This window comes from Scleropages formosus, chromosome 17 (genome assembly GCF_900964775.1).
Source record: "Scleropages formosus chromosome 17, fSclFor1.1, whole genome shotgun sequence".
NCBI classification, from domain to species: domain Eukaryota; kingdom Metazoa; phylum Chordata; class Actinopteri; order Osteoglossiformes; family Osteoglossidae; genus Scleropages; species Scleropages formosus.
In genome coordinates this window covers 25,233,662-25,259,498 of record NC_041822.1, presented here as the reverse complement: position 1 = coordinate 25,259,498, position 25,837 = coordinate 25,233,662, and the positions used below count along the sequence as shown (strand labels likewise).

Below are 25,837 nucleotides of genomic sequence, written 5' to 3'. Positions count from 1 at the left end.
CTGAGGTGGGACGTCGGCTAGAAACACAGGCGATGAAATCGAAAGCGTGACCTTTGACCACAAGGACGTCTCACATTTGGGGAATGAGGCTGCGGTGCCTGCGGCACTCAGATGTGGACATTACCCTTTGTTTTACACTGAATTACTCTAGTCACTCTATACTTTCATCTTCTTAATGTGACTTTTCCCTTCTAAAGAGCGACTTAGTGTCCCCACATTGGGACGTCCTGTATTTAACCAGCCAATCAGAGACAAGGATGGCGAAGACATTGCACATGAACTCATTACCTTCAGGTAAAGGGGGTTGACTGTGGGGAAAATGCTGGGATGGCACCTGAACATACACCAGAGGGGTATAAATATATTTCCCTTCATTGGACACATGCCAAACCTGCAGAGCACAGGTTCGAGTCCCACCTCCAGCTGTAGTACCCTTGAGTAAGGTAGTTACCCTAATTTGCTCCAGTTAAATTACCCAACTGTGTAAATGGGTAAGTAATAATAAATAATTGCAGGTATGCTAACATTGTAAGTTGCTTTGGAGAAAAGTGTAAATGACAGCTGGACGTCTCCAGTGACATCCACACATCAGAGCCTCAACACTGTCATTGTACAGATGAGTAGCTGGACTCTTTCTGGACGCTCTGTGGACTGTGTCCAACACAAACGGACAGACAGAATGGTGTGAGCTCTCCGAGAAGAGTCGCTTTAAGGTGCACAAGAGCCCCTCTGGCCAACAAGAGATAACGTGGACACTCATTGCACGTCCATCTCCGTCTGGTCCAGCCTGGAATGGGAGTCTGGCTTGACTGACAGCTTTGACACTCTTCCTTTAACGGAGGATTGGAGGAGGATGGGCGACGTCCCCGGGTCACGAAACACAAGCCCGAGAACAGTAACACCGAGGGAGGGCTGTGTGAACGGAGCCAGAGCTGAATTGACGGAGGAAGAAATACGAGTTTATAGATACAAACACTTCCTAGTTTTGTTTTTTTTTTTTTCACTTCTGTTTATCTTTTTCTTACGTTAAATTTAAATGTGTCGCAGAGCGGACGCCAACTGTGTTTACCCTCCAAGCTGCAGATCCAGAAGGCAGTAAAAGACACCAAAATAGAGCAGGAGTGTAGGCCCACCTTAATTCAACTCACTTCCACAGTGTTTACAGCTCCTGTCGGCTGCAGGTCATCAATAAGATGAGGAAGGTGGAGTGTGTTTATGAAGAATCGGTCTCCACCGAACAGGAATTTTGCGGCAACAACATATTTAAACATTAACAAAAAAGTAACAAAAACCGTATAAAGTCTTGGAAAGTATTTTTATTTATAATGCCTATAATTGAGATTTTTTCTGAATATAATCAGCGAATAAAACTTTTATTGACGGTGACTAAAGGGTAAAAGTGGAGCTCAGAACAAAGAGTTAAAAACAGTTCTGGTCCCAGTTGTGTTTGTGCGCTGAGGAGTCGGAGCAGTTCACAAAGCGACAGCTTTACACCGTTTTTTACTGCGGCAGCCGAGGAGATTCTGCTCCAGGATACGACAACAGAGCATCTCGGGGGATATGAAAGGACAACATTCAGGTAGCTGGTCCAGTTCCGGCACGACAAAAAGCCCTGAGGCCTGTGCTACTTCTGTCTTCATTCATATTTAAAGATAGCAGTTAGTGACCCTTTCTTCATAAGTGCGCCGTTAGGGCCCCTGTTGTGGACACTGAAAGTCCCATCGGGGAACATGAGCACATCTATGTGAAAAGCAGCTTCAGCTCTCAGCTCTTTTATTCTAGTTTCATCACTCCAGCACTCCGCGGTAAATCATCCGCTCTACACCACACCTGCGTTTCTGGCCCAAATTACAGTTAATGTGCAAAAGGTCGAACCTCACGTGCCTGTCCAGCGTATCGCAATATTATTCTTATATTTATAATGTTACACAGTTTTCAAAAAAGAGGAAAATAGCAGCCAAGCGTTACACAAATTGTTCGAAAATCCCTTCATTTCAGTTTGAAGCGGTTTACTTGCAAAAAAAATGTAGTAATACTTAATAATGACAAATATTTATTAGCTTTATTGTCGAATGCAGATTTGTGCAGTAAACATTGCACCGTGTTCCATGGTGTCGTGGTCATTAGTAATTTTTACTGCAGACTGACTGACTAATCAGCAAAATGGAAACTGAAATTGAAAAAGCAAAAAAAAAGAAAAATCACTTAATTTGAATATTTAAAGTGATAGGATACAAGAGTTAAACAAAACATGTATATTTCTGTCATATTTTTGCTCATATTCTGCTCTGTACACGATTACTAATATATCAAAGTGATATTTAAAAAGAGTTTTTAAAAAGTTACACTTGATGCACTGTAATGAACTGGATGCCCCCTCCAGCCCCTCATAAGTCCAGTCATGCGACGATGAACTGTTGGACTTTTAACTGACCAGTTCTTACTTTTTGTCTTTCTTTTTGTCTCACATTTTTCATTTGCATCCCGTCCTGGCAAAAGGAAAACAGAGCGCCGTTCAATTTATTCCAGCAGAACATTTGAAAGCTCCGTTGTCCATCCACTTTGCATTTTAAGCACCGCATTAAACCGTCGGGCCCCCGGTGCTCGACCGCGTCTCCGTGGCGATCCATATAAGAGCACCTGCTCAATAAATAACTAATATTATCCACATAAAACTGTCTTACTCTAAAAGTTTCACTTACACTTTAATTCCGAGTGCCAAACACATAAATCAAGCGTGAGGGCGTTGGGGGCAGAGTCCCACAAGTTGGCACACCAAGCCGCAGTCGCCACAACTGTTTATGTAATTTTAAAAATGTGTTTGCTTTGGAGTCCCCTTTATGGTCCAACAGCTGAAAGTGCTAAAGATAAGTGTTCTGTGTTTACGACCCTTCGGTGCCCAGAATTTCAAAGCTATGGCTCAGGATAGCAATGTGGAACAGCAGGGCCAAAAGGTTGTTGGTTCAATTCCTGGCCGTTGAACCCTAGAGTGAAGTACTTAATACACCAACGTGAAAGATGCTAATGATGGTGATATGAGTTAAAGACTGTTTGGACAAAGCAGAACAGGCTTTGAGCTCTGGAACATCGAGTGTGGACACAATTATGAAAGATGAGCTTCCATTATGGCCCATGTCCATCAGAGCTCCCATCATGCCTTGCTCTCCAGCTTACCTCCAGGACAGGTGTCTCTTGCTCCACTTGGACTGGGAGGGCGGCGCACGTCTCCGTCGGGTCAAAGGTGATTCAGACTCGGAGAGGTCGGGTAGAGAGCAGCGTGGAGTCTTCATCAGGCCCAGGGTCTCTTCGTCTGGGGATGGGGAACACGCACACAGAGTCATACGCACACACGCTCATACAAACACACACGGTCGCAGAAAGTCACACACGCTAACCCAACACGCCGGTCTCCTCCAGGCCTCCAAACTTCTGCATGGCTTTGATGGCTTTGGTCAGAGCCTCCTTGGTCTGCAGCTGTCCGGTCACAGGGTCCGGCGGTGGGAGGTACCCAAACTTGCTCAGCCAATCCTGCGAGGAGGGGGAGGAGCCTATGTTCACTCTTCAAAAGTCTGGATCAGTCAAATCACCGAGTTAAAAACTAGAAACACCACCCAGTGATACTATCTCTACGGTGACGGTTATGATTTTCTTGACGTGATGGTGACATTTCAACATATCCGAGCTGTTATTCCTGCCTCTAAACACTATAATTTAGTCAGGAAATGTGTGAAATTTGGCGATATTGATTTTTACTGGATTTCACTGGGCATTGAACCCGTGTGTGTGTGTGTGTGTGTGTGTGTGTCTCAAGCTCTCTCTCTCTCTCTCTCTCTCTCTGAGGTGCTCTATGTCTGAATGCTGCAGGATGGATGAACAGGTGCGGAGGGGTGTGTAATATTGTCAGCTGGTGGCGCAGTAGTTAGAGCTGTCGCATTACAGCCAGAGGGATGCATGTTTGAATCCTGCTATTCCTGCAATGCCCTTTATCAAGGTACTTAGACTGAATTCCTGGAGTAGAAATTAACCTTTTGTTTTAAAGGGTCCTTTAGTAAAAGTAGCTGAACACGTTAATGCTCAAGTGCAGCTGGTAGCGTTGGGGTCGGAGCTGCTTCCTTTGAGCCTAAAGATTGCAGGTTTGGATTTCACCTCTGGTTCTACTACCCTCGAGCAAGGTACTTACTCTAAATAGCTCCAGTAAAGTACCCTGCTTTATGGTACGGGTAAATAATTGTAAGTTCATTTTCATCGTACATCACTTTGGAAAAGCACATAAAATGAAAGAACAAATAATCTACATTATTCCTTTAAAATTTTTTTTTTTTTTCTGTGATGTTATTTTTTATGCAGTTTTAAACTGGAGCAGCAGGTTGTGTGATCACTATAACTGCTGTGTTTAGACACAAAGGCTGCAGGTTCAAATTCCCCCACCAGGTCTTGTATCCTTAATCAAGGTATTTACCCTGAATTGATATAATAAAAAATATCCAGCTGTTTAAATGAGTAAATCAGTGTCATCTGGGAGAAAAGGATCATCTTAATAAACAAGAGTAGGTTCTAATGTATATGGGCAGCAGATGGAGTGGGAGGTGTCACTTTGCTCTTGAAAAAGACCCAGGTTTGACTCCCACCTCCTACTGCAGTATCCTTAATCAAGGAATTTACCCTGAATTGATACAGTAAAAATTACCCAGCTCTATTAATGGGTAAATAATTGTCAAGTGCTTTGGATAAAATTTTCAAATGAAGGTAACATATTTTTTTTAACTTTTTTAGGCTATTTGCACTGAGCTCAAACCTCGAACCTCGCCCTGCTCCTCAAGGTCACCTCTTTACATGTGACACTCAGCCAAAACGGAGCTGGAAGGACATCTCGTGGTACTAATGCGAGTGCGATGGGCTGAGCTCCGTTCCTGCAGACACACACACACACACAAGGAGTGTAAGGAGTCAAGTGAGGACACTGTGTGTCCACAAGCAGCCTTAAAGGGAAGCACATCACCCTTTGGATGTGCTGTGTTTATTCCTCTAGAAGATGAATGGATCCCTGCGCTGCCAGCAGACACAGATAAATCAGCAGCACAAGACGGGACGCAAACCCAGAGCAGCCCATCGGAGCACATGTTCAGGACCATGCAGACAGGGGTGCGAGCCTCAGATTAATTGATGATGCCTGATGATATCATTGATTCTGACCTGCTGGTGAAGAGGACTTTTGATTTGCAAACAAAGCAAGTTTTGAACAGACTTGTTACCAAAAGCTACCGGACTTTTTCTCTTTTGGAAATGCAGGAACTCTGAAACAGACAAGTTTCTGTAGGTGTGAAGACTGTTACATTTATTCATTTAGCTGATGTGTTTCTCTAAAGCAACTTACAATGTTAAGGTTACAGTTACTTACCCATTTATACAGCTGGGCAATTTTACTGGAACAATTCAGGGTAAGTACGTTGCTCAAGGGTACTACAGCTAGAAGTGAAACGTAAACCTGCAACCTTTGGGTCCAAAGGCAGTCACTCTAACCACTACACTACCAGCTGTCCCCAGGGTGCTGAGGTCAATTATTGCCATGGCCCACAGCTCACGACCTCCGTATGAAACCCTAGGTGCTCTAGTTTCTGCCCACAGTTTGAATACATGCGGTTCAGGTGGATAGACTGGTAAAAATTGCCCGTCATTGGCCTGTTGGAATTGATGGTAGTTGTGTGTGTGTGTGTGTGTGTGTGTGTGTGTGTGTGTGTGTGTGTGTGTGTGTCTGTGGACTGGGGTTACTGTATCACCCCCTATGTTTCCATTACAGGCTCTGAACCACCCTGCATTAGACAGGCAGGTACTAATTAATTAATTAATAATCAATGAATTATAATGCGCATTGAAAGAATGCCTTATATATTCCCCCACATCAGCATGAACGTACAAAAATAAGAACAGCAGTTCATTTGATCATTACATTTCTGTGATGTTTCGGGGAAAAGTCCCCTGGGCCGAAATGTGGCGCGTATCAATACGCTCTCTGCCATATGTTGGTCTACTTTTAAGCAATTCTCGCGATTATGATGATTATTTTCATCTTTACTCGGTGAGAAAAGCAATAATTGAAAGATTTTGTAGCGCAGAACATGGTACGCAGTTCCGATGCTAAGACCGCTGCATTAATGATGGAATGTAACTGTATAATTATTTATAATTCCATCTGTTAAACAGCTTAACACTTCAAAACATCTCCAAAGCTACAGCACTTGTTGCTAGAGATGAAGCACATGCTCTGTTTGCTGTGTTTCCTGTGGAGAATTAGCCGCAGCTGGAAAGTGTCGACACACACAGCGGTGAGCTGTAGGATCGTTGATAAAGGGGCCGAACCGAGACCTTCACACTGGGTGCACAGAGGCACCGAAGCCAGTGGACACTCAGCACGGTGGGACGCCGTCGGTCCACATCGCAACTTTTCTAGCTGCTTCCTCCCTGACGTCAAACCGGCTCTTCGTCTCACGAACACAACAGAGACCACAGAAGTCTGTTTGGAACTTGATTTGTTCATAACTCCAAAGTCATGTTGATGGAAAGTTTTATAATGCAGATGTCCCTCAATTTGTCTGTGGGTTCGATTCTGTAAAAATTATACAGTAAACTAAAAAAAAAAATACATTTCAATACTTTCAATTTGAATATTTAATTAACTGGGACAGCCATCACTGTCTTGTCCTTGTTACTTGGAACTAATATTGCTTTTTACATCCATTCAGAGTGTTTCTCCAAAGCAAATTACACTGATTTACTCATTTCAACAGCTGGACACTTTTAGTGTATTAATTCAGGGCAAATACAGTGATCAAAAGCATTTCAGTAGGTGAGATTGAAACCCAGGTCCTTTGAGTGCAAGGCAGCATCTTCTACCACTATGGTACCTGCCGAGAGCCAGGACACACTCTGTACCAGAGGGTATCCAGAAGTACTTGGGCTGACAGGGCAAAGCGGATGCTGCATAGGTCCAATTTAACTTCACAATCAATGAGATTCATTTAAAGTTCCTATGTGGTATTTGCATTCAGGAAGTAACGTGCCCAGCAGAGCGGATGTTTCCTGATCTCATCGAGGTGTTCTCATCATTCTAAGTGCTCTTCCAGAAATTCAATTTGCATTAGCAGCGCACATCTGATTGGCTTTATCCTTCAGGGTTCAACATGCAGCTCTGTCGCCGTGCACGACGCACGTCCCCAAATCCAGGTTTTGCACCGCTGTCACGCAATGCGTCCGCTTTTGGCTCCTTCCTTCTCCGGCCACTAACCCTGCACGCTCTCAGACTGATGAATAGAACCGTTGGAAAAGACATCCTTTGAGTCCACAGACCCAAATTGTTTCCAATCGTCTTTAAAAGATCTTGGGGCGGATGAATTTAGGCCCCGTGACACATCCCGTGAATCTCTGTGTCTGTGGAGCCGCAGTCAAAGCAGCAGCCTTGTCTAAGAACATTGATGGCAGGAGGTCCTTCTGGGTTCTTGGGAGCCAAAAACGAAAAGATAGGAGAGATGCTTAAAGCCAGGACACCTCTTGATCACAGCAAGACAGCAAACCCCCCATCTCCTGCCCCAGAAAGAAGAGACCACCTGTGCCTTTGGTCAGAAAATACCTCCTGCTCCTTGTCTGCTAACTGCACCATCACTGCATGTAAAAAAAAAAAAAAGAGAAACACAGATGTACATGTTCAGCTAAAGTTTTTCTCAAAGCACCTTGGAGTGATTTACCTGTTTATAGAGCAAAGTAATTTTAATGATCGGTGCTTAAGTACCTTGAACCAGCATACTGCAGCAGGAATTGGGGTTTAACCCTGACTACTTCAAGTTCAGGGCAGCAGCTCTAACCATCACATTATTACGAATTCACCTGCTGTCCCAACGAGTATTAATTGACTGATGAGTGCAGCAGGACAGATCCCAGGAACACTAATGTCATCAATTTACACTACATTTACATGGATTCATCAAGCAATGTACAGAGAAGAGTAAACAAAAGAGCATCAACAACAGATAAAGAGCTTTAGCTGCTGACGCTGGATAATCAAAGCACAGCGTGTGTGTCTGATGCCACCATGTTGCTAGGTCACATCCCTAAAGAAGCCGCCCACAGAGCTGACATTAAAATAGCAAATATATAGATAATCATAGTAGATGTTGTGTAGCTGTCAGGAGGTTGGGAGAGAAGTTGCTCTCAAAGAAATGGTGTGAGACCCTTCTTGAATGTGGGAGGGATTCAGCAGCTCTGAGGGAAAGATGTAGCTTATTCCACTACTTTTTGGACAAAACTGAGAACCGAGAGATTATTGAATTTGGACCCTTCGTGAGCGGGACCACCAAGTGGACAGAGGTGGAGGAGCACAGCGCCTTTCCTGGAGTGTAAGGAGTTATGAGGTCCTGTAGATGCTGATGCGGAGATCCTTTGACCGCCTTGGAGGCCGTAACCAGAGTGCTGAACTTGAAAATCTCAGCCCATAGAAAATTCTCCCAATCTGAGGTACGGTCTGAAAGCATTACTACTGGGACTGTCAGTATCTCCCACAACAAAGCAAATCAGAGCCCTGACACTGCAGAAGTCCAACATCACATAATATAGTCTGAAGCGGCATTCCCACAGCATCAGAAGAATTAAGTAGCTGCATAAGGGATCCATGACAGCTCGGACTGATGGACCAGTATTAATCTATCTATTTATTTTATTCATGGGAAGGAAGGTGTGAGTCTGCATTTCTTTTTGTAGCAAAGAACTCATCCCGTCAAAGCGAAACCCTGCCAAGTCCAGGATGGGAGGGGACAGCTGCAAAGAGAGACACTGGCCTTAAGTTTTGGTGAAGGCTGATAAACTGCCTGCAAAATATGGTCACAAAATACCACAGAAGACTTCCTGCGGAGAAATTAAATATTTTATTAAGTGTCTGTGGGTAAGCCGTGAAGCCACCAGGGCATAACTTCTAGTTTCTTCTGTAAGCCTGTAATGGGGCAACTGGTAGTGCAGCACTTAGCACTGTTGCCTTTGGACCCAAAAAGTCACTGGTTCAAACCCTCTCTCTAGCGCTAGTGTCCTTGAGCAAGGTATTTCCCCTAAAAAAAGGAAAAAAAACTGCTCCAGTAAAATTACCCAGTTGTATAAAAGGGAAAATAATTGTAAGTTGCTTTGGCAAAAAGCATCAGCTGAAGGAATACATGTAATACCGAAGGGAATCACTTGAAATTCGCAGCAACCGCAAGCTGGTCCCAAGGCTCTCTCTTTGGATTCTGACTGGTCCTGCTCTCCATGGAGAGTCTTCCCCCGCACTTTGATTGGTGCTTTTCTCCTGTCCGAGCAGAGGCCTCCCTGGGGACAGCTCAGCCATCTCCATACATCTTCTGCACTTCAGCCCATAGGCGACGGTAAAAGGACTGGGATGGTCCCACCACCCATTTCACAAGTGCCCCTGGGGGAACCTCCTGTCAAAATGATAAATAACTCCTCCATTAGAGACCCCAGTAGATGAGCACGATCGTAGCAGAGCGCATTCAAACACTTTCAACGCATTGCACCTTAGCGTGTGTGTTTTCATCCTGTCTTCAGCGAGCTGGGATCTCTGATGTGTTGCCATCTTGTGTGTTTGAGGTTGGGCCTGAATCTCCGGTCAAAGTGTGGATTAATAAATGTGTCATGCGAGGTGCTGTGCAAACAGAGAGCAGGAGCAGCTGCGCTACAGAACGACTAATAAATTGCAGCCCTTGGCAGATGAGCGAACGGTAGGTAGAGCGGCAGGACGGGACAACCGCGAGTGTTCAGGGCTCAGGGCTGAGAGAATTTCGCTACTGGAAACCAGCGGCATCTCCCACGATGAGACATTATGAAAACAGTGAGCCAATAGGGACTTTTGTTCTGGTGTTTTTTAAATGTGAGCCAAACAAACGTGTAAAGAGCACTTTGAAAAGAGGCGCACTTTCAAAAGGCCGTTTTCAAAACCAAGAGGTCTTTGTTCCATTTTCTGGCATAAGAAAAAAGGCTGCGAGTGTTCGCTGGCTGGTTCAGTCCGTGCCACGTCATTCGGCCCTTTTCGTGAGTAATCGATGTCCAGGATGGGTGGGCAGCCGCTGGTAATTTGCAACCCCCCCAACCCCCAACCCCCACAAGGTTTATTTTTCTCTTCTTCTTCACAACTGGGAATTTTTTATTAGCCTCCCTTCGGCTGCTGGCTGACTTATTTATCGTTAACTTTAACCGCTGCTTACATTACTATCTTCATGTTGACCACTCGGTCTCCAGTATCATACGCTGTCACACTGCATCGTTCCTTGTAATATTATTCACCGTGGTAAAAGGAGCACTCCATAAAAACTGCACTGAATCAAACTGAGCTGAATTATAAACCACAGCCTACTGATCCAGCCGGTGAGAGACTATATAAGAGACGTCTCCTCTTCACATCCAAACCTCCAAACATTTTTCTGTCTCTCACTCATCTCGGTTCCACCCTTCAAGAACCCCTTAAACATTCATCATGAGCCAAGCTCGCTCACGTACCTGACCTCCACAAAGTCTGAATTATTCACAGAAGAAGCTCGTGTATACCAGAAAGCAGAGAGATGTTTAGGGATTTCAAGTTGTGGTTGAAACTTGCAAGAGGGCTTTGCTGCAGAGCCTTAAGTGCAGTACTTAAGCAGAACTACTTTGCTAAGTAGTAAAAATGAGTATTTGCAGTGTAACTCTGAAAGGCAATGTATGCGGAAGTGCTGGTTAAGCACGAGGACAATGCGATGAGGTTTCGGAGCGTTTCCTATTTCCCTCTGATCCAAGGGCAGCAGCCTGGAGGTCTTTTGGAATCGAAGCACACCCCCGGTGAAGGCACCGATTCGAGCTCAATTCAGCGTGAATTCAATTTGAAGAAAGCGCAAGCTGTAGAGTACGAGGATGATCCGTCAGGCCAGCAGTGTCTCCCCCAAATCCCACCCCCACCATTCTTGCAGGATCAACGCCACGCGGCCCATGAGGGTCCCGGCATAACGCAGCCGAGTAATTATCTTCACGCCATGTCCCATTGCCCACTAGGGAGCCAAAATCCTCTTGTTTTGCTCTCTTCCACTGGTCTGTCAAACACATTTGCATCGAAAGCCGTGGGGACCAAGGACCGTGCTCTGCGGGACAGACTCCAGCGGTTCTCGCCTCATCGACTGCGCGCCGACGAATGGCTTTTCCCTCACCTGTGCAGCTTGGAGTCACTTTTCTTTAACTCATTTACATTTATTTGATTAGCTGACACTTTTATCCAAAGCAACTTACATTGTTAACGTTACAGTTATTACAAGCTTGCAATTATTTGCTCATTTACACAGCAGGGTAATCTTACTGAAACAATTTAGGGTAAATACCTTGCTCAAGGGTACTACAGCTGGAGGTGGGGATCGAACCTACGAGGCAGAGGCAGTAGCTCTAACCTCTACTCTGCAAACTCATACCGAATGGTCATGTTCCTGCTCTTTGATGGCCTGGTCTTTAACCATAAATTAAAAGCAGTAATTTTGGGCAGGACCAGTGACACAGCGACTAGCGCTGCTGTCTCACAGCACCTGGGTGGTGCAAGAGGAGAGGGATTTGATCCCCACTCAGTCTGTGTGGAGTTTGAATGTTTGAACTGCAGACGCCATTTAAATCGAATCCAACACCATCTGCTATGATTATCTATGTATTCACTATTTTAATGTTACTTCTACTGAACCAGCAACATACCGGTGTCCGACGCACAAGCCGTGTCCATAATTTGTCCTTCAATCCTGTGTAAATGAATAAAAAGCACAAGAGGAAATGCAAACGTTATGTCGTAAATGTGAGTGCTGACGGTGTGGGTCATCTTGCCGTCTGGCATGTGGAACGTGACGAGGAGAACACGTGTTTGTTCTCCGTCCCTGACTGGGGACCGCCAGCGTCGGGCGTTCAATGCCGAGCAGCGTGGGCGCCGTCTGAAGGACACGTGACATTTTCATCATTGTTTCTTCCAGCACCAACAACCTTCCTTTTGCAGCATAGCATCAAGGTAATAAATCTTTTCTTCTTTTTCTTTTTCACTCTAAAGGCCCAAACTTCCTTTGTCCTTCTTGGTTTCATCAAACCCTGGAGGCCCAGAACATGATAGTAGAGCAGAGTAACTATTAACTCTTTACTACTTCCTCTCCCGAGAGGGGGTGCGGTGGCACAGTGGCACAGTGGGTTGGACCACAGTCCTGCTCTCTGGTGGGTCTGGGGTTCGAGTCCCACTTGGGGTACCTTGCGACGGACTGGCGTCCCGTCCTGGGTGTGTCCCCTCCCCCTCCGGCCTTACGCTCTGTGTTACCGGGTAGGCTCCGGTTCCCCGTGACCCCGTATGGGACAAGCAGTTCTGAAAATGTGTGTGTGTGTGTGTGTGTGTGTGTGTGTGTGTGTGTGTACTTCCTCTCTGCGGTGGTGCAGTAGTGCAGTGGGCTGGACTGGGTCCTGCTCTCCGGTGGGTCTGGGGTTTGAGTCCTGCTTGGGGTGCCTTGTGACAGACTGGCATCCTGTCCTGGGTGTGTCCCCTCCCCCTCCAGCCTTATGCCCTGTGTTGCCAGGTTAGGCTCTGGCTCCCCACGACCCTGAATGGGACAAGCGGTTCAGAAAATGTGTGTGTACTTCTTCTCCGTCACTCGGTTTCATTACTCTGTCCGTTCCATATCAGTAGCTACTTGTCCAGGGAGGGTCACTGCGGTCTAGAGTGTATCCTGGCAGCACAGGGCATGAGGCTGAGGACATGCCAGTTCATCACAGGGCAATCACATACACACATTCTAGAGTCTTCATTTTTGGACTGTGGGAGGAAACCAGAGTACGCTGAGGAAACCGGCACAAACATGGGTAAAACATGCAGACACCACACAAATTGAGCTGGATTCCAACCCACATCCGAACCGGCAGCCCAGGACTGGTAAGGCTCCATGGTGCCACAGTTTGTTAGGACACTGGTAAATTCCCTGGTCCCAGGAGCGTGCTCTGTGCACAAGTGTATACTTCCAGCTCACGAGCACGTTGGTTTTGTGCGCTTCATGTCCCTCCAGGATACGTGACAGATTTTTGTTATTATAACAAAACCCTTTTCTCCATCCTCAGCACCCCTTACTTGGGTGGTGGGGCAGCCACTGGCACTTGGACCCACAGTGGTTTTTTTCTTCCTTGACTTTCAGTTGGGAGTTTTTTGTTCCTTTGCTCCGGGGCCAGCATGCTTCCTTATGGCCTTAATAATGGCAAAGTTACTGCAGTAAATTAACGTAAAGCCAACCTTTTATTTGTATTATGCCTCTGATCCTTTGTCCAGCGCTCAGTGTCACCATGCGAGAAGAGCTCCTTAAAAATAAATTGAATTGAATTGAACTGTTTCTGTATGCACACAATTTGAGTGCTCGCTGCATGATCGGTACCTCCGGAGCCACGGTGCAGGATGAGATGTTTAAAGATACTGTGGGCGGCGAGGGAAACAAACAGATGGATGTGGGATCAAACCAACCAGGCTTCTCACTCCAAGCACAGATGATGAGACTGATGTGTTTCTGCTTTGAACATGTCATGAGAAGGGTGGATTCTCTAGGGATGATGGGGATGATGGAACAGCTGCAGGAGAAAGAGGACGAGCAGCAACCAGATGGATGGACTCAACAAGCGATAGTGGACACAGCACTTTAACTCGAAGGACACAAGTGGAGGACAGAACTTTCTGCAAACAAAGATCAATTTGATGAGTAAACATCCTTCATTCTTCATTGAGCATGACTGCTACTAACGCTACACTTTTCGTGCCATCCTGCATTCCTGCCCTGCCCTTTTTGAGCTTTCTGACTCGACGTGTTGCCAAGGGCATCAAACAAAAATAATGAAATAATGGTTAATGGAAACAAAATTGAATTAAATGCAATTACTTATAGTAACAGGGGGCAGGTTTGGCCGGGTCCTGCTTCTGGCGGATCTGGGGTTTGAGTCCTGCTTGGGGTGCCTTGCGGTGTACTGGCATCCCGTCCTGGGTGTGCGCCCTCCCCCTCCAGCCTTGCACCCTGTGTTGCGGGGTTGGGCTCCGGTTCGCTGCGACCCCACTTGGGAAAAGTGGTTTCAGCCACTGTGTGTGTGCTTATAGTAGCTCCTTTCCATAAACGGTGACACGTGGAGACGGGATCAGCCAAGCGAGCTTAGCGCAGCCTCACCATGTGACAGCACTTACATGAAGACGCAAACCCGGGATGAATGAATGAATACATTGCATCCCAATAACAGAAGGCTGAAATAAACACATTAGTACCACTTAACAGGCTTGTGGCACCATTATTACGCAAGTTCCTTATTGCACAAATTCGGTCCTGTGGGGAAATATTCACTCTTTGTACAGCTTGTTATTACTGCCGACTTTTATTGCACCAGACCGAGTTTTGGGTCTTTTAAATGAATTAAATCTCAGCTTATTCATAATGAAAAAAATCTTTTAAAAAAAAGGGTAAAAAGGAAAAAACAGCACACAGTTGTTCATCTGATGATGTCAAGTGATGCACTCAGGTACTTAAATGCAAGTTGAGTGAAGATTGTTAGACAGGTTCGGATCCCTCACCCATGGCCCCCCTCATTGCCCAAACCACTTGCCCTTGCTGGGTTCGGAAAGTGACTCCTGAACCGGATAATGTTCAGATATTTTAGAGCCAGAACCATGTTAGCTTAATGTTATCGGATGTTTTAGGGAAAAGCAGCAGCTAAATGAATAAATGTGAATATAATGTAAATATGACATTATGAGCCCATGATTGTCTAGGACTGTAAAGGGGTGTAATAAAGTTTTTACACTACGTTGTGGGTTATGAAATTAGAGGACAATGAATAGGAGGAGCGTGTGTTTAGTGCACAAAATAAAGAAAACCTTAGAAAAGTGGACAGAATGTAAAGGGTGTTCAAAAAACGAAGAAAAGGCTGAACTACCATAGACAAGACACTTCATAACTCTAACCAAAACCAAACCGGTCAAAACCCAAAACAGTCACCTTCCTCTCAAAACTACTGTTATACTATCTAAAGAAAGAAAACAAAGGAACAAACAGGTGAACCAGCAGTGGACAACTGACACACAGGAAAAAACACAAAAATCAAGAGAGACGAAAGCACAACGAAACAACACACCCAGAAAATAAATAAAGAAATAAATAAATAAATAAATAAAGGTCTGTTATTCCACAGACAAACTCTCCAATGGCCCCTAGGAAGTTGCTTTTAAATTAGATGTAAATGGAAGCAAGGTGTCTAGCGAGCTGGTGGGCGTTCCAGCCAAGGGGGCTGAAAGATGGACAGCTCCCAGGGACCAGTCCCTGCCGTCTTGAATTACGACGACCAGCTGCCGGCCTTAAGGACCAGTTCTAACGACTGCAAAAGGCAGCTGGCCTCAGGACTCCAGGGCCGGTCTTTGGGGAAGAGGAGGCTGAGAGTTTTGTTGTGTTTTACTTTAGTTGTTGCCTTATGCCCAGAAGGGCCTGTTTTTCTTCCTCTTGGTTTATGAAAGACCGCCGTTTTGGTTTAAAGGTGACACATGGCAGCAAAGAAACACCTGTACAACAGGTTTCAATTACTTTATTACTTTATACTACTCAGAGAAATCTAAATGGAATTTATATATGTCTTCTACTCCATGTCAAAGGTACAGAACGCATGAAGGGCAGAGGGGGACTGATATTCTGAAGGAAAACAAAATCTTTACCACAGGAAGCCCCTAATACTCTATTATGTATTAACTGGAATGTCATGAACTCCCACAAGTTAGACTGTGGAATTGTGGCTGCCAGGCCTTTCCCATATTTCTTACAAAACTGCATCTACAGTAGATTGTAATTAAAATGCATATACTTGTATTTCTGCAGGCTGATCTAAAGAGAGCACCAGCTAAATCAGCTTAAGTACCTGGAGACCTAGTAAACACATATTATGCCAAATGAAATTCTTTTTATGAGATGGCAATTCAATGAAGAATAATATCACACACACACTTTCTGAACCGCTTGTCCCATACGGGGTCACGGGGAACCGGAGCCTGACCCGGCAACTCAGGGCATAAGGCTGGAGGAGGAGGGGACACACGTCAATCACAAGGCACCCCAAGCGGGACTTGAACCCCAGACCCACCGGAGAGCAGGACCTGGTCCAACCCACTGCGCCACCGCACCCCCCCAGAATAATATCAAATCTGGCAAAATTCTTCTAATTATCAATCATTCGTTTATCAGACTCTTTTCTCTTACATGAGCTGCATTGTTATGTTTGCATACCGTACTGCTTACACCGATTTACCCATCTATGGTGCAGGGTAGTTTTTACTGTATTAATTCGGAGTAAGCAGCTTGATCAAGAGTCTCACAGTGGGAGTGGGGATTCAAACTCGCCTCGAAATGCAGCTAACAAAGCAGAAATACACAATGCAAGTTCTCAGAAGAAGGATGCAGTGTCTGTGCGCGAGTGTGAATTTCTGCTGTATTTGCATCGCATTGTCCCACTGTCTTTCTACCCACTTTTTTCCACAAATACTTTTCTGCTTCAGCACCAGGTAACTGCTCTCTTTCCCATGTGTCTGCAGGCTCTGAAATAAGTTTAAGCTGCACAGCTGGCAGGACTCCAGCTTCCCCATGCCACCGGGTCCTTTCTGAACTCCCCGATAAGATGCGGTGTCAATTCCTCTTGTGTCCCTTCCATTTCTTCTACAAAAGCCGAAGCGCCGACTGACGCCTAATCCAGGAGGCTGCTGGCCCAAGGCAGTGGAGGCGGCCTGCTCCAGCTTTCACAGAGCTGGTCCCGAATTTCTGAAACATTCCCGAGCCATTTGAAGTAGGTGCAGGAGCGCCGGCTATACCGAACGGTACTCATCACGACTCACGCTGGGCTATAATGAGAAACTGCACGGCTTCCGTTCCCACTCCATTTTTCCCTCCATTGTGAATGCAGGTATCTTTTTCTTATTTCCCCAGGGTGAGAAAGAAACAAACTTCTTACACAAAAATTCTTCAGTTCACAGGTGGTTTCCTTTCAGGGCCGCCTGTCGCCCTCAGAGATGCCTTTCCCATTTGCCCTTATGAAAAAGCAGCACATTTTTCAGCAGACTTCAGTGATATTATTGTCATAATTGCTTAGTTCTAAACTAACCCACTTCAGTGCACTTAAAATGGATGTGGTTGTGTTTTTTTTTCTTTTTCAATATGCTTGACGCATGTAAAAATGAACAGCATAGGCTGTACAAAATTATGCTTGCAGTATACAATTAATTTTCTGTTTTGAAACCGACATGCGTTGGGACACTTTAAATCGCCAAATTGTAAATGCTATGGTAAAAGTGTTTTGATAAAGAAGTGCAGTTTTATGAGTTATTTTGTTTTAGTTAGCTAATGACTTTGTTGAAGGTCAGGGAGCATAGTATAAAGGTGCTGCCTTTAGCCCTAACATACCCAGGATCAAATCCCACCTCCTGCTGTAGCACCCTTGAGCAAGGTGCTTACCCTGAACTGGAGCAGCAGTAGTTGTTACCCAGCTGTATAAATAGGTAAATCATTGCATGTTTCTTTGCAGAAATGCATGAGATAAATTACTTCAAGCAAACACATACAGTATGTGAGGTGCAAAGAGCTTAACATACATCAGCTGGCTTTAGGGAAAGTGTCAGGTAAATGCAATGACAAATATAAGGTATGAATAGTTTTCTTCCCATTTTAGTGTTCATATACTATATGATCCATACATTTACATACATTAACATTTCTCCAAAGCGACTTCCAATAAACTCTATGTAGTGTTATGAGCCCACACACCTTATTCACCAAGGTGACTTACACTGCTAGATACACTACTTACACTGGGTCACTCATCCATACATCAGTAGAACAGACTCTTTGTGTCACTCGCACACTATGGGTGAACCTGAACAGCAAGTCTCTGGACTGTGGGAGGAAACCCACGTAGACACGGGGAGAACATGCAAACTCCACTCCATGCTCCTCATGGTGCAGGACCCCCAAACCTTTCAGGACTGAAGATACAGTATTCATCTCCCATAGATAATAAAACTTCTAACACAAGGTTTTAACAGGGGCATGAAAACAACGAACATCGAGGATGATCTGATGAGCACAACAGATATTCCAAGAACCCTTGATCTACACTTGTATGAGCAGCAGCACGTGCAGGGCAATTAGAGGCAATGTGAGGATCAGAGCGATGCTCACAGATGTGGACTCCTGCTGCACATGCGCACTTTTGCTTCTCCAGTTTACGACCATCTCTGAGAGACAAAAACTGGGCAAGGACACTCTTCGCAGCCACAGCATCCGGCCTCTGTTGGCCGTAACTTGCAGCTAATGATGTTTCACATCACATCCCTGTCGATGACACATCAGGGATATGTGTTCCGGGAGTAACAGAGACACCATGACGTGTCTACACCAGCCAAGCACGAGAAAGAGCTGTTGGCTTAATGAGTGAGTCAACGTGAATAGCATTTTTGCACAAACTGTATGTCTCAGGTTTATGATGCAGGTTAGATTTACAATTACTTGACATTTTTCTCCAAAGCAACTTACAATGTTAAATTGCTACATACCAATTTATATTTATTCATTTAGCAGAAGCTTTTCTCTGGAAAGACATACCTCTGTATTTATACAGTTTGGTCATTTTACTAGAGCAATTTAGGGTAAGTACGTTGCTCAAGGGTACTAAGATTTGAAGTGAGACTCAAACCTGTGACCTTTGGGTATGAAGAGAGTAGCTCTGACCACTATGCTACCAGCTGATGTAAAGTAGAGCTAAAATAGATTCAGAAACGGCTGTCCCTCAGCTCGACAGACACATTTTGTGATGAGCGGGAAGTCAGCAGCTCAGCCCCCACAGCGCATGGCTGAGCAAACAGTAAGATGAGTGCTGTTGACTCAACTCAGCGGAGAGTTTACACTGTCCTCGGTGTTCAAAATGACACATCTCACAGTGTCGGTTTTAAAACAACAATTTGACTTTATAAATGCCTTGGTGCCAGGCAGCCCACTGAATGACTATTAATCACTAGCAGCAGATGACATAGTGCTTCGAGAAATCATCTTGCAGTCAAAGCACCTTGGTTCAAATCCCATTCCTATTGTAGCATCACTGATCTAGGAATTTTCCCTGCACTGATACGGAACAAATCACCTAGCTGTATATATGGGCAAATAATGATAAATGGACATAACTATCAGTGCAAGCTGCTTTGGACAAAGATGTCAAATAAAATAAGTAATAACATTAAATACAGTGATAACTTTGTTCTTTCAACTTTCCCTATAAGAGAAAACTGCAAAATAAAGCTCATTTGCAGTATATTAAGGAAGTGTAACATACTCTGTAAACAACCAGATAAATGCTCATTTCAAACTGGTCTAATGGCATTAATATTTTACCCTGTGATTGATAAGCATTACCCTATGATGGACTGGCGACCCATGTGGGATGTACCATGTCTAGCCTAGCAACTTACTGTATGTTTCCAATACAGGCTCCAGGCCACCACAACCCTGGCAAGGAGAAGCAGTTATCAACAGTGAGCGAGTGAGTGAGTGAGCAAGTGAGTATTAATATGTAAAATATTGCTCTGGTCTAGTTTTTCCTTTACATCAGTAGGTCTGAGAGAATAACCATCTTACGTCTCTTTGCAATTTTGGATCCCTGAGAAAATCATGATCTCTGCAATCTTTCAAATGTCTATTTCTTTCCAAGTGCTATCAAACCTTGTCTGAAAATAGTTTGATACAATTACAAAAATGTTTCAACAACAATAATATCGGAATTCATGTTAAAGATAATTCACAAAGCACCTTTCATACAAAACAGTAGCTTTATAAAGGGCTTTGTCAAGAAGGAAAGATAATGAATGGTCCAAGTGCTTAGAGCCCGAGAACAACAAATTCGCAGAAGAAACCTGGTTATGTTGCATTATGTGCAGTGATCAAGCAAAGCGATCTGCACTCAAGATAAGGAGGTCGAAATGTTGGAATTGACTTCTTTTGATGTCTGGGTCGAAACCGTCACTATGATTCCTTTACAAGTCTCATAGAAAAAGTGCTCACAGTAACACGAAGAACAAGAACGTCTCCAAACTCCAAAAGCTCTGGAAAAAACAGGACCCACTGGGTCCTCACAATACACTGGTTAAATGAAAGTGAAGTTTACCAAAACAACACACTCCTGCAGGGAGGAACCAGGAAGCCTCCCTCCCAAACTTAAAAGGCCATTAAAGTTCCCTTAACTACTTCTTTTTGTTTATTCATCAGGCTTAAAATGTTTAGCATGCAAACCTAAGACTTCAGTTCAGAGCTCCTCTTCCTTTGCACAATACAGTGGTGGCAGAAGTGGGATACAGACACAAAAATTCACACCATCAGTGACAAGTATGTTGCTCTGCTTGCCCCTGGGATACAAAAAACTGAGTGTTTGCAATGTGATTGATTTTAATTTAAAAAAAGGCAAATTATTGCATTTTTACAGATTTTAAACATTTTAAAACTGACTGATTTTTTTTTTTTTAAAAAAATGAATGGTGTGAGAATTATTTTGACTGGGATGTTCAGATATATTTAAAACATTTATATTTATGCATCACAATACTACTACCTTGGGAGAATCATTTAAAAAACTAATCAAATACATGTTTTTTTCCCATTTTTTTATATGAAAAAAAGCTTAATTTTCATTTTATTACTATTGTTGGTCTTCAGATGGGTATTTCAATGAATCATTTTGACACTCTTCAGTGGCAAGATATCTGTAGGTCCTTCACAGCACCACATCCTGGGTGTGTGTTGATGTGTCCAACAGAACATTACTGCACTAGGTCAAGGTAAATTCAAAAAGACCTCAGTGGACACGCAGCACTGCCATCAAAGAGCAAACACCAAGAAAGGGACCGTTTTCCAAATTGGACCCCAAAAGGACAGGAGAGGCTCAGTGTGAACCGTTACTGCGCACCACAAATTCGGAGACATAGAAGCGAACGTCCATGATTACACTGTGACTGTAAAAATACACAGCTCTATTATTATTATTATTATTATTATTATTATTATTATTATTATTATTATCTGAATCACGTGGTGTTGCAGTCCATCATCAGCGGTGCACCCACAGATTTAGCCCAGACTGAGAAGAGCCAATCTCACAAAATGAAGTGTCCTCTGCACATCTCCACACAGCAGTCCCACCTTGGACAACGTGGACACGGAGTCAGCAGGACCGCAGACCATGTGTGGTCGCGGAATAAGACCCACTGCTGATGCGCGCGGGATGACTGAGTGACCCACCTGCGGCGGGTGTGCGCTGTGCGCGTGTGTGTGTGTGTGCTGTGAAGACACGCCGCGTGCTTGGTGGTGCGCAGGGACAGCTTTGGACCGAATCGCCTTCCCTTCCGCGAGACGCGCGCCACGCACGCGCCACTCACCACCCCCGTGTCCAACTGCTCGTCCGTGAGCGACGGCGCCGCCACCGTCCCCGACAGGAGCCACAGCAGCAGCAGCAGCAGCACCGGGAGCAGGAACATCTCGGGGCTGATGGTCCGCGGAGATCCGGCTCCCCCCTCCTGCGCCTCACAGGCAGGTGTCGCCCCGCCGCCGCATCCCCCGGCGCTCGCAGGCGGGCATGGTGCGCGCGTCCCCGAGCCGTGTCAAAGCATGGACGCTTGGGGCTGCGAGATCTGGGGCGCTGGAGCCCGGGACACACCAGCAGATCGAGGTGGAGCTGGAGCTGGAGCTGGAGCTGGAGGAGCGGCAGAGCCGTGCCTGTCAGATCCGGGAGCTGCTGGAGATGGAGCTGGAGATGCCTGGACGAGTCCTCCTTGGTCCCGTTTTTTTGCGCGTCGCTCCAGCAAATCCTGGAGCCTGAGCGCTTGAGAAGCGGAGATGGATGGAGAGGTGGTCCTCCTGGAGATCTGTTTGGTTGGGGGATCCGATCGTGCTCGCGAAACAGTTTTCTTTTTTCTTCTTCTTCTTCTTATTTTTTTCTTTCTCAGCAGCTCAGCCGAATTTTGCACCGGGAGAGCTGGAGAGCTGGAGAAGTGGAGCTCTGGAGAACTGTACCTGGAGAAGAGCTCTCTCCTCCTCCTCCTCCTCCTCCTCTCTCTCTCTGTGTGTGTGTGTGTGTGTGTGTGTGTGTGTGTGTGTGTGTGTGTGTGTGTGTGTGTGTGTGTGTGTGTACGTGGTGTCACAACCCGGAGCTACGGTAGAAGCTGGAGACCTGGAGACAGACAGTCCCGAAGAGATGGAGATCTGAGGAGCTCTGGACGGAGAGCTGGAGATTCCTGTGTGTGTGTGTGTGTGTGTGTGTGTGTGTGTGTGTGTGTGTGTCTGTCAGACAGATCCTGGTCCAGGAGCTCCGTCCTAGAGAAAGAGAAAAGACCCCAAACCAACCGGTTGAACTTTATCCGACGCCGTTAAATAAAAAGTATAAACGAACTCGAGAGGAACCGAACCGAAGCGGAGCTCCTGTCGCTCGCGGACAGCGCGCGCTCCACGCAGCGAACACGCGACGCAGCACGTGCGCTGGAGCGTCGCCCCCGCGTCTGACAACTGCCCCTCTGTTCGGCAGCGAGAGCGCCCGACGTGTGCGCGCTGCGCGCTCCCGGCTGCTGGATCGCGGCGTTACGGCGCGGCGCGAACGCGCAGGGGAGGTTTTTTGTGGTGGACTTGGGGGGGGGCAGCGCGCAGTCTCTTTTCCACTGATATTGATAATGTTAATATATATATATATATATATATTACAATAATAATACCGACAGTATAATGACAAAGCGAAGCAGGAAGAGTCGCAGTTTTTCTCACATTTTTCAAAAATATTTTTACTCGACATACAACTGAAGCGCTAAATACTGTAGTTACAGTTACCCCGATTACCCGCTCTTTTCATTTTATTTGCATGATTTACACTTCATTTTAACATAAATTCAAACTGAAGTCATTGTCTCATACGTGTTATTTCTACTGAGTGTTACGTCCTTATAGTTTCTCTGTGTGTGTGTGTGTGTGTGAGAGAGAGAGAGAGACAGTCCCTGCCTCATGCTTTACGGTCCCAGGATAGGCTCCCGACCATCTTGACCCCGCACTGGACAAGCAGATCCTGACAATGGTGATGAATGACGAACCTCATAATGTCCTTTGTGTTCAAAGTAATTTTTTTATTCTCTTACAGTATTGGTCGGGGCTGATGATGAAGATTCTTACCATGAATTGATACAGTAGGAATATACTGCTCTATAAACAGGTAAATCAGGGTAAAGTTGATTATTTTACATTGTAAGTCACGTTGGACAAAGGTATCAGGTAGCGATGGAGTGATGATTGATGTTTCCTGTTGGGCAAATCGCTGCATTCTCTCTTTTATAGACTCCCTGTTTCCGGAACAAAAAAAGGGTTTGGAACAAGTCTCCTCCTGTTTTTCTCACCTCAACCTTTTCTGTCTGAAAGATACATCAGTGTCTGCAAGGAAACTGCTCATCTGTCCTTCTGTCCAACTGTCAGACAAAAGTGTCACTGCACCTTCACGCTTTGTGTGTGTGTGTGTGTGTGTGTGTGAGAGCACCATCTGTCAGAATACATTGAAAGATGAAGAAGAAAAATGCAGAAAAACCAAGAATAAAACATAAATGATGAGGTCCTGACTTGCTGCTTGATTAATTCTGAATGGAGAGGCTTGACATCAACACAAAAGTTCAAGATCCACATGAAACAAAGAGGAACAAAGAAACAGGATTTGTGGATTTCACTAGATTTCTCTTATGGTTTATACTTTTCGTAGTATCGCATTTGGAGTATGTGCACCATCTGTGCATTTCGGAGTCCCGGAAGCGCGGCTGAGAGTCGCCGGAGACCCGCCGCTGTCCACGTAACCATGGTGCGTCTCACAGATTGTGCGACAGGGGCCCTCGAGGTCAAGTGGGATGAGAAGTTCTCTGGACTCCCTGCGGCTCATGGAAGCTCGGCCTTGTGGGAAACGATGTCCGACGAGAGTTTCTGGACCGGCGGGAGGTATGAAGTGCTCTGTCTGACACCCATGTACATCCGTAATGTTAAACTAAAAACAAACACACGTTCTGCTCTTGCTTTAGTGTCTAAGTAAGGAAAAGGAGGTGTTTCAGCTGCATCTCTGATCACTCTATGATCTTCCCGTTCCATCATGCTCAGGTACCGGCATAAAGTCTCCCCGCCTCTCACCAAACTGCAGAATTACTCTCTGGACACACAAAATGCATTTTCTTTACCGGACACCTTCCTCTGAGGAGACTTACAGCGTGAGGTTTGTACACTAATGTACTCGTTTAAACATGTGGGTAATTATTACCATATCAATGATCAGTTCAAGGTAATTACCTTTATTAAGGGTATTACAGCAGGGGGTGGGATTCAAACCTGGAACTCTCATCTTATAACGCTATGACTCTAAACACTGCGCCACCTGCTGTCTCCTTTGTGTACCGTTTGGTACACCTGGGGGGTGACTATTCTGGCACTTTCCACCGATGGATCTGCCTCTCTCTCTCTCACCCACACTGACCTGCCCCTTGTTTTTGTGGACGTTTTTTATCTCCAGGATAAATAGGGGCCCTGTTTTCAGGAAAGAAGCCCATCATTTCAGCTGCTTTAGTGTTCGATTTCAGGGCACCGAATGGTGTCAAACACAACCGAACTTTATTTCTCCCTCCGATTCTTCCCGCTTCCAACAGACGTTGCGAACGTACACTGCACTTTAGCTTCATTTGAATTGCGGTTTAATTTCTCCAAACTCGTTAAAATGCGGGCAGGAAGCGAAGAGCGATGAAATGATGCGGAGGACCCCTGAGGCCTCAAAAGCAGCCAGTCGGTTATGATCGTAATCATACTTTTACACTTCATCTTCAGCTAAATGTATGGTTGTTTACAGAGCTACAACTGGAAAATGTTTCAGTTTTCACATAACAGAAGTAACTTTTATTTTGATCTCCAGTTCTCACTTTGGTAGCGACTCCCTTCATCCCTCAGAGCTGCTGCTGCCCCCCGTCGTCCAGTCCAGGGGCTCTAAGAACATGGTATTCATGACGTCCAACTCTGTTCCGCGGCGTCTCCATCAGCAGCCGCACATCCCTGCAATAATGATCCGCACTTCCACCTCTGGGCTCGTATCCCAGCATCCTCTTCTGCTATCCTGCCCTTGAGCACCAGCACTCGTCTCCTCTCGACCCAAGTTCATCCCTCCAATTTTCCACACCGGTGTGTCCACCTCCTTATATCTGCTGACCTTTGTCTCATTGCCCCCCTGCTCTCATACACCCCCAGGTGCGCGACCTTTCCATCAGAGAATCCAGCAGACCACCAGCTCTTCTGCCACTGCAGTAACTATTTACCTCCTTGCTTTTGCACTTGTCCATCTCGCTATCCTAAGGAGCTTCTTCATCATCTGGGTGTTGGCTGTGATTTCTCGCCTTTCCATCTGTGAGCAACAGCAGAACCGAAAAGGGCAGTTTTGACAGCAGAGAGCCAGCAGGTGGTGTAGTGGTTAGGGCCCTAATTAAGGTACATACCCTGAATCAACACAGTAAGAATACCCTGGGATATAAATCATGGCAAATCACGGTAAAGCTGACTGTCTAAGTCACCTTGGACAAAGGTGTTGGATAAATAATAGCTAATAATATGACCACAGTGCAGCATAATTACTAAGCGCTGCCTGCATTTCACTTGGTTTCATTTGGATGACTGAGATTTAAAAAAAAAAACACATTTACTGTATCTATTGCCTTAAGCAAACACCTTGGACTGAATGTTCAATATTTAAA

The 25,837-nt window shown here is 45.3% G+C and overlaps 1 protein-coding gene across 1 annotated transcript in view; it reads right to left on the bottom strand.

The window, feature by feature from the left end:
- Positions 1–22,132, bottom strand: part of LOC108921838 (matrix metalloproteinase-17-like) — a 32,828-nt gene extending 10,696 nt beyond the window's left edge. The window contains exons 1-3 of the mRNA XM_029259553.1: positions 21,476–22,132; positions 3,396–3,528; positions 3,175–3,310 (exon numbers count right to left, since the gene is read on the bottom strand). Coding sequence (XP_029115386.1) covers positions 3,175–3,310; positions 3,396–3,528; positions 21,476–21,574 — 368 coding nt within the window. The 5' untranslated portion in view covers positions 21,575–22,132. The remainder of the gene's footprint in view (positions 1–3,174; positions 3,311–3,395; positions 3,529–21,475) is intronic.
- Positions 22,133–25,837: the final 3,705 nt, after the last annotated feature.